This window comes from Puntigrus tetrazona, chromosome 2, assembly GCF_018831695.1.
Source record: "Puntigrus tetrazona isolate hp1 chromosome 2, ASM1883169v1, whole genome shotgun sequence".
Classification (NCBI taxonomy): domain Eukaryota; kingdom Metazoa; phylum Chordata; class Actinopteri; order Cypriniformes; family Cyprinidae; genus Puntigrus; species Puntigrus tetrazona.
The window spans coordinates 4,081,009-4,094,451 of record NC_056700.1 but is presented as its reverse complement, the minus strand read 5'-3'; the positions used below and the strand labels follow the sequence as shown (position 1 = coordinate 4,094,451).

The window sequence follows — 13,443 nt, the reverse complement described above, 5'->3', positions numbered from 1 at the left end:
AACTGCAACAAGCTAATTTTGCTATTTTCCTCTAGGCTTCTCAGACGCTTTTGTGAAGCATGGCAATTGTGAAGATCCCCCTGCAGCTCCTGGTCTAAGATAACGGCTGAGATTTACAAGGTTACAGAAAAAAAACTGGCGAATATGACTGCAAAGACTCATCAGCCACTTGAGTCGAGCGAAAGAGAGCCTTGCTTGGCTCACTGCCATAATATGGCTCAAGCTGTTGCTGCGACAATCGCACAAAACAATAATCCCATGCACTTCAGCTATTTTGGTTTAGAGGACTCTCTACAGAACTCAAAATTAAAACTAAATCATCCATAGCAGCCTTACGCTCTGCGGACAAATCAAGATCGTAATGAGTCTTACCTTCATCTGGATCAGGCGGCCCAAACTCCAGGTTGTATCGCAGAATGTAAAAATTATTCCACACGTATAGCTGGTTGTCCCTTGGGTTGTAATCCACAGCTGCGATGTACTGATACTGGTTAGGGAAGAGGATATTGACATACTCCCCTTGCCCCAGTTTGGTGTTATACACATAGTCAATTTGGCTCTTACTGGCCTCGCTTTCGTTCTCCTCATAGGTGGAACGGACCACGTGAAGAATACCGCACACCATGAAGGCATTGGATGCGGAGCGTTTGTCGTAGACGGTCTCCCAAGTGGCCTCAAAGCGCAGAGTATAGGGATTGAGTTGGCTGAGAACGATACGTCCGTTATTCTGTTCGGTAGCGTAGATAACCCACAGTCCCCGCTCGTCAACCGCCAAATCGATGTCCGTTTTCCCGCCCCAGCGATACGGCGACGTGTCATGGTAGTTGGCATTGGTGACTATGGTCTCCCCGCTCTTTATCCGAGTCCTCAAGTCAAACTTGACTATATTTCTTGTGCGCTCCTTGTTGAAGAAGATGGCCCCGTCGTAGGCCACAAATCCGGTTCCGTCAACTCGGTGGGGAAGTTTGTAGTTAGTCGTCTGTCGGCCGCTTCGTAAATCGTCAAGCGAGGCGTACTCTATGAGCGTGTCGGTGCGGTACGGAGTCCATGGCATGAAGTATATCTTGTCCCCCGCCTGCAGGGGGTCTTTGCACCAAGCTCCAGACTGCTGTTCCGCCTCAAAGACAAAGGCTGGGTCTCCTACTGCTTTCAGAGTCCCAGGGCAAATAAAAACTGGGAAGAAAGGTCAAGAACTAGAGTTAGATAACGACCCAGGAATGAACTGCAAGATGCATACTTAAGGTCCAATTCTTTGGGTGAGTGTATGGATTTCAGAAGCTAATGTACCACATTTTCATTTTGGCAGTGCGATAACTGGTGTTGCGTGCATAGTCGAAAGAAAGCGAGAGGTTAAGTGAGACTCTGTTTTGAGGTGGCCTTGCTCCCTGAGATCGTTCTCAAACATGTTTAACAGACAAGAGGGAAAAAGAGGACGGCAAAAAAGCCCTGTAAATGAAAAAGGATGAGAGATACAACGCTAATGGACAGATAGCATTCATTTTGGAGTATCTACGTTTGCGGTTCTTTTACGTCAACAGTATGGGGTGGGTTTGTCGGATTGGTCGCAAAAGCCATACCTTTGAAAGTAAACACACATACATGGATTATGTCTGAGGAAAGAACCAACGACACATGAGAGGCGGGAGGAAAGGACACGGAGGTCGAGGGAACAGGATGACAATGCTGTTCAGGACAGATAGGATGAGAGCCAAAGGGAAGAGTCTTCGCTCATGTCACTGAGGAACGAATACGAGCACGAGGCCTTGGCCAAACGCGCCCGTCTTTGGTTGGTGTTGAACTGGTTGGAAATGCAAAGTCTGTGGTGAACAGCATATCACATGCAGATGGCTACAGACAGTCGGCCTCTCTCTCTCTCTCTCCCATTATTATTAAAGGAAAAAGCCAAATAAAATTCAGCCAAAGTTCACTTTATGTGAATCAACTGTGTCAAGGAGCTTATCGTACTTTAACGTGAAGCGTGCGAACTGGTGGCACTGAATAGAATGGCATAAAAAATGTTTCCTAACAGGTTTACAAAACTCGTTTTCCCTGTCTTAAAAACAAAAAGGTCCCAGTTTAGTTTCACAACTGGCTAAATCAAAGTTAAAGGAATAGCTCACCAGAAAAATGTAAATTCTGTCATCATTTACTCACGTTTCAAACTTGTATTGATTTCTTTGTGATATTTTGAGGAAAGTTTGTAACCACACTGTTTTGGGTCACCATTGGCTCCCAGAGTAGGAAAAAAATACTATGTAAGTCACTGGTGACCCAAAACAGCCTGGTTACAAAATAACATAAAGACATTTATACAGGTTTGGAACTACTCAAGGGTGAGTAAATGATGAAAAAACATTTTTGGGTGAACAATTCCTTTAAAAGCAAAGTGTTGTTAAAACCCAGAGTGTTTGCACTTTGTAGGGAATCAACTGAAAGACAGCTTAATTAAAATTGCCTCTGCATACTAAGAAGTATTTTAGCATAAAAAAATACGCATGACCTTGGAAAATGGACGATACTATACAGCATAGACCATGGAAAATTTCTGTTTAATATTTAAAGTGTATAAAGCGGTTGATTTTTGGCCTTTTAACCACCAACCCAACATTTTCTGGCCTTGGGTTGGATAGATCTTGTCCATCTTGAGATCATGTAGGCGATGGGGTGGCAGGGGGAGCAGTGGGAAGGGTTCGAAACCATACAACACAAAACAAGGAGCTGAGGACTGAGAGCCAGAGCAGTCATTTACCTTTTTGCTCCACTTCTATTTTGAGCCGTGGAAAAACGAGAGAATGGAAAGAGCGTCAAGGGAGAGAAAAGATTAAAAGAGCCCCCCCCCTTTCAAAAAACCTTACATTTACATATACAGGCCAATACGTTTACGTCAAAGAAGAGACCATCCAATGGGAAAACTTACAGCATATGCAGAGAAAAAAAAACGTTCAAAGTAAAACGCTTAGGGACAGCACCTGTGTTACTGAGAATAAGGTTTAATTAATCATCTTGCTTTCACTGGACACCTAGCAACAAAAAGAGAAGTTAGAGTTTAAAGAGCAGGAGAAAGAAAAACAAAATTATTTTTATACTGTGATCGTCTAATATTCTTTTATTCTCTGAACAACATTATCATAAATCAAATAAATTGTCACAAACACGAATAACACAAGTACATGCAAGTTAATGCATTAATGAACAACGTGCTTTTACATTTTCATGATCTCATAATGACGTAACATTAAAATAACTCTTTTTGGACAATTTAAGAGAATTTCAAAAAAGGTGAGTAAAATGCTGCAAAGCAGGAGGGAAGAAAGCGGCGTAGGAACAATCTTGGATCATGAATATGAATTAAGCGAGAATGTTTGCACACTAAATTTCCTGAAAGAGAGAAGGATTAGTGAAGCAGTGGTCGTCTATTCAGTCCACTGCCAAAGAAACAATCTGATTTGCAAGCAGGCTTCTGCTTGGATTTTTAAGCTATCATTAAAACGAAACGTCAAGTAAAGAGAAATGAAGACTGTGGTCTGTAAGATTTTATGTTTTTGAAATAAGGCTCACCAAGGCTGCATGTTTGTGATCAAAAAATGCAGTATAACGTTAATATTACATTTTAAAAGTGAATGTTGAAATGTAATTCTAAAATACATTGTTGTCTAGAAATTCCAAAAGAGCAAAAATGCATTTTGATCAGTTTAATGCATCCTTGTTGAATGAAAGTATTTTCCGCCATAAAATGGTAAAGCTAGCAAAAATGGTCACACTTTAGTTTGGAGGCCAATTCTCGTTAACTTCAACTTTTGCCTCAGTATACTGTTATTTGCTGCTTATTAATAGTTAGCAAGCTAGTTGTTGTGTTTAGGTTTGGGTTTGGATTAAGGTCATGCTTAAGGCAATCATTTGTGCTTTATAAACAGCCAATATGCTTGCTGATAAGCAACTAGTTAAGAGTGAGAATTGGTTCCTAACTTAAAGTGTTACAGAAAAAAGTTATTTAGGCCAACTTAAAAAAACGAAAAAACAATCTGAGAGATTTTTTGGTCAGCACAAACTGGACGTAGTCCTCCAACATCCATCTGTAAAACTAGAGGCTTTCAACGGAGAGACAAAGACAAGAAACAAAGCATCTGTATAATAGATGTCTGAAGACTTATTTTATTCCTCAAGGACACAACGGCCATCAGCTGCAAAACTGGACAAAGAACCAGAAATCCAAAATCCAAGAGCCGGAGATATTGAACACAGAGTAAACACCTTTCCGTTTACTGCCGAAGAAAAGACACAAAGCTAAATCTGAAACAGACAATGGCTCCGTTCCAAATCCTAATGAGCTGCTTACTGTATAAAGAGCATTTTAAGGCTTCATTGTGGCATTCAAAACAAGCCAAATTGCGGTCTAAATCTACAGCAGCATTAAATGTGTTCATTTAGGACGTTTCCTAAGAAGAGCAGCTCACTGTGTTTTGGAACAGAGCTGTGATATTAGGAAAAAAAACACTCAAGATGTTAGTAAGCTTACGGTGTATGTCTGAAGCGGTACGTTACGGCAGGGTGCTATTACTTATTCAACATCAAACATGGGTCAAACACGAAAAAAGAGGCTTCAAGCGCCAAAAAAGTTTCTATCAAAAGACTATCACATTTTTTACCGTGATTTACCAAAGACCCCACGTGTAACGGTAGGTTATATAGCAAAAAATCAGGACAAAGAACTAAATCATATTTACTGAGATGATGGTGCAGCCCTAGAAATACTCACTGAATGTCATTTTAAATCGAATCTTTTCCACTTTCCTTTAAACCACTAGGTTTTACCCCAAGAGGTGTGTATATAAAACAATCAAATGTAGTAGGATCACTTTTTCTTGTATTTTTAATTAAGTAAAGGTCAGAATCAGCATGTTGTTTTATTTTTAGAGAAATATCTGTTATTCTAAACGACAACAGAACATTATTTCATTCTATTTTCACAAAGTACATTAAAGTAGACATTTAATACGCCTTTATGTTTTTTTCTGAACATCAAAATGGGACGTATCATGTTTGACCCACATTCAGGTGAAGCTTTAGGGTTATTATTATAGGAAAAAAAATAAAAAATACAAAAACGTCTTAGATGTTATACGCCGTACCAAAATCCATAATAATACATTTCAGCATTTTACCGATCCACTATTACTTTACAAAAAAAATGGCCGTTAAATAAACAAGATAAAATTGCTATCATTATCGGTTGGGATCATGTGTTTCAGAATAGTTGCAAGATCACTTACTGTATGGCACACATTCATACTGGACCTCAAGATACTTGTATGTCCCAGGACAGGGATCTGGGAAGATGTCCGAGCCAGTGATGACGACACACTGTGTCCGATTGTTACACCTGAAACAACAAACAACATTCAATCCAATCAATTAATGGACAAAACGTCTCAGAGAAGTGTTTACTTAAAGGGACAGTTACCCGAAAAGCTAACTCAAGTCATCGCTTAGTATTTTAAAGAATGCTGGCAACCAAACAACTACTAGTTCCCACTGCCTTCATCTGTTTTTTGTTTTTTTTGGCGGGCAAACAACAATTTGCATACCCCAATTCTTCGACAGAGTTTTAACTTCACATTAGCACCTTACACGAACGCCGGATCAGTTACGCGTCCATCGAGCTCACGAATATTTGCTTCTGCGTGAAGACGTCTTGTATCATTTTTGTTAATTGCACCCTGCTTGCATCACGTTCTGCATGCTCTGAGTTAATGCATGCTTACACAGCCTCGTGTTAACCACAAGACACTTCAGCTTTAGGCTAACCAGGGAACAAAAATTAATTAATTAAGAAAAAAAAAAATCATTAATTCTAACTCAAGGCCAACTGCAAGTTATTTTGACAGGGAATATAAAAGAGAAAAGAGAGGGAAGAATAGCGCAGAAAACCCTAAAGGACTTTTAAATCCCCCAGCAGTGCATATAAATACTACTTGAGCATTTTCTCTGTGGTGCCGTTCGTAGGTAACAGTAAATGATGACTGAATTTTCATTTTTGGCTGAACTAATGCCATGCTGTTTTCTGCAGTTAACTCAGAATGACTGAATGAGGAGCATTGCCAGCTGAACCCCTGGCAGCTGAATAATGCATAGTCGACTTCCAGTTTTTGGGCTTTTCACACTGTGTTTAACCTTGGGTTATTGTCTCTTTAAACCCTGATAGCTCCGGAGCAGGGTTAGCACCCGGGTTGCCAAGTCTGTGGTTTTACCGTGGAATTGGGCTACTTTTAAACTGTTGCTGCTGGCTGTATCTTTTCTCCCCTGTAGGTTAAAAGTTTGACATATTGCATAAAATCTGTTTGACTGGAACGTTTGTATTGAAATTCTACCGATGCTAAAACTGAATTTTGCGAGGGAGAGCTTTCTTGTGAACGTAAACCGTTTTGTTTATGATTATGACTAGCTTGTACACCGATTATCAGGATAAAATTGAATGACTGCATAATAGCGATTGTTAAAATTGTTAAAAAATTGGGTTTTGATATCTAGGCTTGGGTCGTTAGAAATAACCACTAAGTGTCTAAAAGCTTGCATGCTTTGTACAGCTACTGAATGCATTTGTTTTTATTTTGGGGTAATAATCTAAGTGTCAAACAGTGGTTGAAAACACAGTTATTGAAGTGAAGAACGGCACAGGTGTCAAACATCTCAGACATAAACATGCAATATGAAACCTACAGACAGGAATACCCAGTAACAACCAAATGTCAAAAAACATCTATGGCCTAAAAATATTGTTGGCTATTAAAATGGCCTGATTTTAGAAGACAATTTACAGCATTACATGACATTTATTTAAATGTAGAGCTGGGAAAACTGTACTTGGCAGGTGAATTAACTGTGATGTAAAAGCATCCATTTTCTTCACAGCTGCCTTGTGAAAACTCCTACACATTAAATGTGAACTGAATTGAAAAAGGTGAACTGACTGCGCTATCAAAGTAGCCACAGTATCTGGTTTGCTTTAGGTACTTCAGATGCTTTGGATTTTCACACATTTATACTCTTTAGAGAGCCACTAAAATTAAGAGCAGATACTGACTCAGGACCGCAGGTACACTGTCAGTTCACTTCAACTACACGACCACCTCGACAAAAAAATATGGTTCACTTCGAGGAAGGTCTCGAGTATTCCCTCAAATTCCAAACGAACAGAGACAGAACGGAATACGTCAAACCCTGATGAGGTTTGGACCAATTAAAGTGGACTAACACAGGTGCCGTTTATTTCTAAAAGAGCTGTGGAAGAGTTTGCATGTTAAACCGTACAGAAACGGCACACTACCAGAATAAGCACGCAGTGTCTGCGAGCGAAGAGGAAGCGAGGAAATAGCATCCACATTTGGACCAGAGGCAATGCTTGGCAAACAGTTTTTACCTTTGAGATACGATTTTATAGGCATCCGGGAGGTAGCAATTAATGTTCTCCATCTGGAAGGGGTCGGCGTCGCATATCTTGTCGTCTGTGCGGCCGTAGTTGGCGGTTTCGATCATGATGACATCACTCCCCGGGCAGCGCAGGTCGATGGGGTAACCCTCGCAGGACAGCTCCCTCCGCACCAGACCGAACGGCAGCGCTGCACGACTGAAGGCTGGAGGAGACACACAGATCACTGATTACACCGAAGACCCTCGCAAAATCATATTTGAATCGGCAGACACTTTTGCAAATCTCGCTTTGGTTTTATTCATATCCTTTAAAATAAAGTAATATTTTTCATTGTTGTATGAGAGACAGACAGACGGACAGACAGACAGACAGAGACAGAGAGACGAATAGAGAGACAGACAGACGGACAGAGAGACAGACGGACAGAGAGACAGACAGACGGACAGAGAGAGAGAGAGACAAATAGAGAGACAGAGACAGAGATACGGAGACAGATGGACAGAGAGACAGAGAGACAGACAGATGGACAGAGAGACAAATAGAGAGACAGAGATACAGAGACAGATGGACAGAGAGACAGACAGACAGACAGACAGAGAGAGAGACAAATAGAGAGACAGAGATACGGAGACAGATGGACAGAGAGACAGACAGACGGACGGACAGAGAGACAAATAGAGAGACAGAGATACGGAGACAGATGGACAGAGAGACAGAGACACAGACAGACGGACAGAGAGACAAATAGAGAGACAGAGATACAGAGACAGATGGACAGAGAGAAAGACAGACAGACAGACAGAGAGACAAATAGAGAGACAGAGACAGAGATACGGAGACAGATGGACAGAGAGACAGACAGACGGACGGACAGAGAGACAAATAGAGAGACAGAGATACGGAGACAGATGGACAGAGAGACAGAGACACAGACAGACGGACAGAGAGACAGACAGACAGAGACAGATGGACAGAGACAGATGGACAGAGACAGACGGACAGAGAGACGGACGGAGGGACAGAGAGACGGACAGACGGACAGAGAGACGGACAGACGGACAGAGAGAGACAGACAGACAGAGAGACAGACGGACAGAGAGACAGACAGACAGAGAGACGAATAGAGAGACAGAGACAGAGATACGGAGACAGACGGACAGAGAGACGGACAAACAGAGAGACAGACAGATGGACAGAGAGACAGACAGAGAGACAAATAGAGAGACAGAGACAGAGATATGGAGACAGACAGACGGACAGAGAGACGGACAGACAGAGACAGAGAGACAGAGACAGAGCGACAGAGACAGACAGAAAGACCGTTTAAATTTGAACTACAAGCTCAGATATTGTGATCTCTGCTCTGTCAGACATTACCTTCTTGCATAAAGTAATAATTTGGTTTGGTGTCATTTCTAAAATTACAGACTGCACTTTTAGCAAGCTCCTGCAGTAATGTCATAATATTATTCTTAAATTGCATCAGCATGATTTCCCCGAGTCCTGTATGAAGTAGATTGGTCAGCATATTTCTTTTGGTGCAGCAAATTCACAATTTACCATATAAACGTGTCAACAACAACAGAGAAATGTCGTCTGATATCTGCTATTAATGCACGTCCCCAGAAGAAGAACGGAGACGGCGTCTGCCCCGTATAAAAAACTTACATGTTCATTTGCTTTGCATCCTCACAAAAAGCCACCATATTGTAAACTATGACTATTAAAGACCGCCATAGTTATGACCATATGGTTAGTCGAATTTTCCTAAGATGAAGGCAATGTTGTGAAGTGTGGGAGGACAAATATTACCGACCAAAACATAGAGAGGCGTTTTCTGTTGCCATGCCACATTTGAGATATTAATGTGACGCTGTATAATGAGGTTTCTAGACCGCGTGATTTTTAATATGCAAGCACAGATACACAGCGAGTGCGACATGAATCATATTTGCTGTGGTCTACATTTGGACCGTGTGCCAAATTTCAGAACTTGTTAGCGTTCGATTCAACGAGCTGCCGCAGACTCGAGGTCAGGTTTCCTATCAGCTGGCAGAAACACAAGCCCCCTTCTAGCGTTAAAAACTGCTGTCAAGATTTACTAAAGGCACGCAGTGAATAATTCGCAATGAAAAGGCGGTTATTTTGCGGCTGACCCCGTTGCGTACGCATTCAGAAGCGAAACTTAAATAGCGCAAGCGTTGCGACGCCCACAGAAGTCATGCGTCACCTACAGACTTTAATAAAAAGAAAAAAGCTTGTTATAACACATATACGACGCACGCAAAGTATAAAGCAAACCTTGAACACCCACAGACACGCGCAAATTTAAGCTTTCGCTGCATATCTTTACTCAAGTGTTTGTGAGTGGAAATGAATAGAGAACATGAATCCCCTGCAGTATGAAGGGTGGGATTATTTATGAGCCTGCTCCGGATCCACTCCGGGATTTCTGTTTCTCGCTCTCATGGCATCCACATCCAGCAGGCAGGAGTTAGTGAAGGCACCGCTCTCAGCACAAACACACTTCTGCGCTTTAATCTACATTTTGCATAATTAGATCAACGTGTTTTTTTTTGTTTTTTTTTACTGCGCAGACCTAATTCAGGGTTTCTGCAGGTTTTATTAAAGTGAACCTTCTTTAAAACAAGCACACGATTATAGCGAAAAGAGACACAATACCAAGTAGAATAATAGCTTTCAATAGATGTTGCTTTTCAATTCAATTTATTACAAAAATGAAATGCTGAAATAACGTTTTTACGCACTGTTCTTCAGTATTTTTGTCATTTTTAAACAGAAATCTTAAGGCATTATCATTGGTAACTTGTAGAGCTAAATGATCTTCATAATAAATCAAATATAATTGTCATAACTAATTAAATAAAATGCATTGAAAATATTACATATCTTTATATTTATGGGGAAAAAATATATATGTGTGTGTGTGTTTTATATATATATATATATATATATATATATATATATATATATATATATATATATATAAAACCAAAATCCATTCTTGTTTTAATAATAATTTAGTTTTAGTTTATATTGTGTTAAAATAGTATTGGTTAAGCAAAATAATTATACAGTCTCAGAGCTCAGTTTGTAAGATTTTCTAATACTATCAGGGTCTTATGAAAATCACTGATGATGGTATATTGGAGTAATTTTTCACAGTTAGTTGATGCATACATTGAGAATTAAAGTAATAACCTAATCTTATAAATGTATTAATCTTTGTTAATCTTAGTTCAGCTGAAGCCCAAGAAATGTTAAACCGAACATTAAAGTGTTTCTTTCATTTCTTCCCCCTGGATTTCATTGTAAGACTTAAATTAAATGTCAGAAAAAGTAATTAACTGAATTCATAAAATGTTATGAATTTACTTAAAAGTTGAAAATAAACACCCCCATCATTTTTTTTTCTGTCAGCTTATGATGCATTTATTCTAAAAAATGCTAATCAAATGAATGCATAATGCTTGCCAGTTTAATTATTCTCGAATGTAAATTTGAACAATTTTCGTTTTTTGCCAAACAATCAGAGGTTTGCCGCTTAAATTTCTACACGCACGAGCGATTTTTTTTTTCTCCCCGTTTGTTTGTCGAAACGACCGCTCGACTCTCGTGATGCATTTCTGAGTAAAACGACGACACTTACAGGAAACCGATGTGCCCTTTGTAATTTGGGTGTTATCCCGCATGCGTGTCATTTCCCTGGCAGAGAGGCCGACTTCATCTTGATAATGAGCTTCTGTTGTTCTTTGGAAAGACGTGCACAGACGAACAGCGCAAACTAAAGCAAACAGGCTTTCAGCTGTCTATACTCCGCAGTCTGTAACATGCTGCCCCACTCACTGGCTCTCTAGAGTCCATATTTATTTCCACACACCGGCACAGTTTTTCAAATTCACCTTCTGCCAGCAGCAGTCGAGATTTACATCAAAGCTGGGAAGGAAGAGGGGAAGCAGTAACAGTCGCCTTAAACGAGCCTGCCAGAGTGTGTGTGCCTCTTTATCTCACGCTTTCTTTCAACTTAACTCATGTTAAAGGGGAATCCGATGCCATACATAATACATTACATGCAATGTTCCGAGCATCGCCATGGCAACCGTTCTAGCTAGATTGTGACTGGCTGTGATCCGGTTCCATTGGACTTGACTTGGAATTTTATCAGGAATTCTGGTCAGTGCCTGGAAAAGTAGCTTTTTTATGCATCTTCCTGGTGTTTGCTGTGGGCTCCAGCCAGCATGGCCAATCTCGTTGCACAATACACCCCTTTTTCTGCTCAACGGAACGTTCATTTATTTTTTTTTTTATTTATGCAGGCAAGACCTCTGGCGATTATTTTTTAATTTTTACATTTGAGTTCTTTTAATATTGATTCTCGGCTCACGGCAATCTTTTCTCACCAACTCCATCTCTGTATGACCTCAAGAGTTTATGCATCTCTGGAACGCCTTTCTGTGGACCGAAGTTTACAGAAATTCCCCAAAATAAAAGTCGAGGATCTGAAACATGAAACGCTCTGCGGTTTAGGCATTTCAAAGTGAACAACTTAAGCCGGAAACATTGGTAACTTGTAGAGCTAAGTGATCTTCATAATAAATCAAATACTATTTTTTATTTAATGGTACAGCTGCAGCAGTACAGTGACAACAGTAATATATTTCTGTCTCCATTATCATAATTGGATGCAAAAAAAATAAAATAATAAAATGCATTGAAAATGTTACATATCTTTATATTTCTGAGTCAAAAAAAAAAAATTATATATATATATATATATATATATATATATATATATATATATATAATTTTTTTGTATATATATTTATGTGTATATATATATATATATATATATATATATATATATATATATATTTTTTTTTTTTTTTTTTTTTTTTTTTGTATATATTTATGTGTGCATATATATATTTATAAAAGAATATATTAATATTAAAATATATATATATATATATATATATATATATATATATATATATATATATATATATATATGCTCGTTGTCCAATTCGGTTACAATTTCCAATAAATCTCCCAATTTCTAACTTTCCTCGTAGAAAGATCCCCACGCAGGCAGAAAAGCTTGGGATCGTGAGGCCCGTTTCCAGCCGGATTCCTGCCTGTCACCCTCCATTAATGCAAATTTGATTGGCCTTTGTGGCTTTAGGAACAGCAAACAGCTGCATGCAAATCCAACACACTCCCCCTCGACCGGCCTCCATTGTGTCCCAGACGCCACGGGGGATTTCTCAGACAGAAAAATGGGTGGAGAGGAGAAAAGGATGGTGTCATCTTTAGAAAAGTATGAGAAGTCCCACAGTAGACCCAGCAGGGACTTCTTGAGCCTACTTGTCTTTTTTGTGATTTTCTTCCCTTATTACTGGACGCCAAGTAGCTCCAGAAGAAAAGGAAAATGTGCAAACTGCTCTCAAGTACCTATAATCCAATATACAGAGCAATGCAGGGCTTACGGTGTTGCACTGTATTTTCCAAAAGGATTTAAGATGTATTGGAAGGGCGTTAAGCTTCTTTGAAAACGCAATGTTTGTCGTCCTAAAGTTTTTTTCCGTTTTTTTTCCCTCCTCCTCAGCACTTCAGCTTCTAAACCTTGCCGCCGTTCGAGGAATCCTCACCATCAGAAAAAAAAAAAAATGCACTTGTGCCAAAATGCACCACAAAGCAAAAACAACAGTTTACCAAACACCGCACACAATGATTTCGTGGCATCATCAAAAACGGCGCTGTTTATGTGGGCGTCTAAAAAAAGCCCAGCGCGGCGACAGCGACTCGCATCGAAGGCCGTCCGATTTGGGGGCTGAAAAATGGCATACGGGGAGTGTTTGTGAAACTTTTGTAGAAATGAATTATTCATTATTTTTGCGAACACTAGCAGCATAGAAATGCTTGACCTGTTGATCTCAGCTGGGCCGGGAAGATGCATGAGGTTATAATCTGCATGATTTTAACACATCGGGAAA

At 39.7% G+C, this 13,443-nt stretch overlaps 1 protein-coding gene across 8 annotated transcripts in view; it reads right to left on the bottom strand.

The window, feature by feature from the left end:
- The window catches only part of LOC122323258 (adhesion G protein-coupled receptor L2-like), a 95,764-nt gene that overhangs the window by 55,336 nt on the left and 26,985 nt on the right, over positions 1 to 13,443 (bottom strand). For 5 of the 8 annotated variants that reach the window (XM_043217015.1, XM_043217007.1, XM_043216955.1 and 2 more), the window contains exons 3-6: positions 7,418 to 7,631; positions 5,271 to 5,380; positions 2,750 to 2,764; positions 373 to 1,173 (exon numbers count right to left, since the gene is read on the bottom strand). In XM_043217015.1, coding sequence (XP_043072950.1) covers positions 373 to 1,173; positions 2,750 to 2,764; positions 5,271 to 5,380; positions 7,418 to 7,631 — 1,140 coding nt within the window. The remainder of the gene's footprint in view (positions 1 to 372; positions 1,174 to 2,749; positions 2,765 to 5,270; positions 5,381 to 7,417; positions 7,632 to 13,443) is intronic. The other 3 variants (XM_043216964.1, XM_043216985.1, XM_043216999.1) reach the window with 1 other exon arrangement.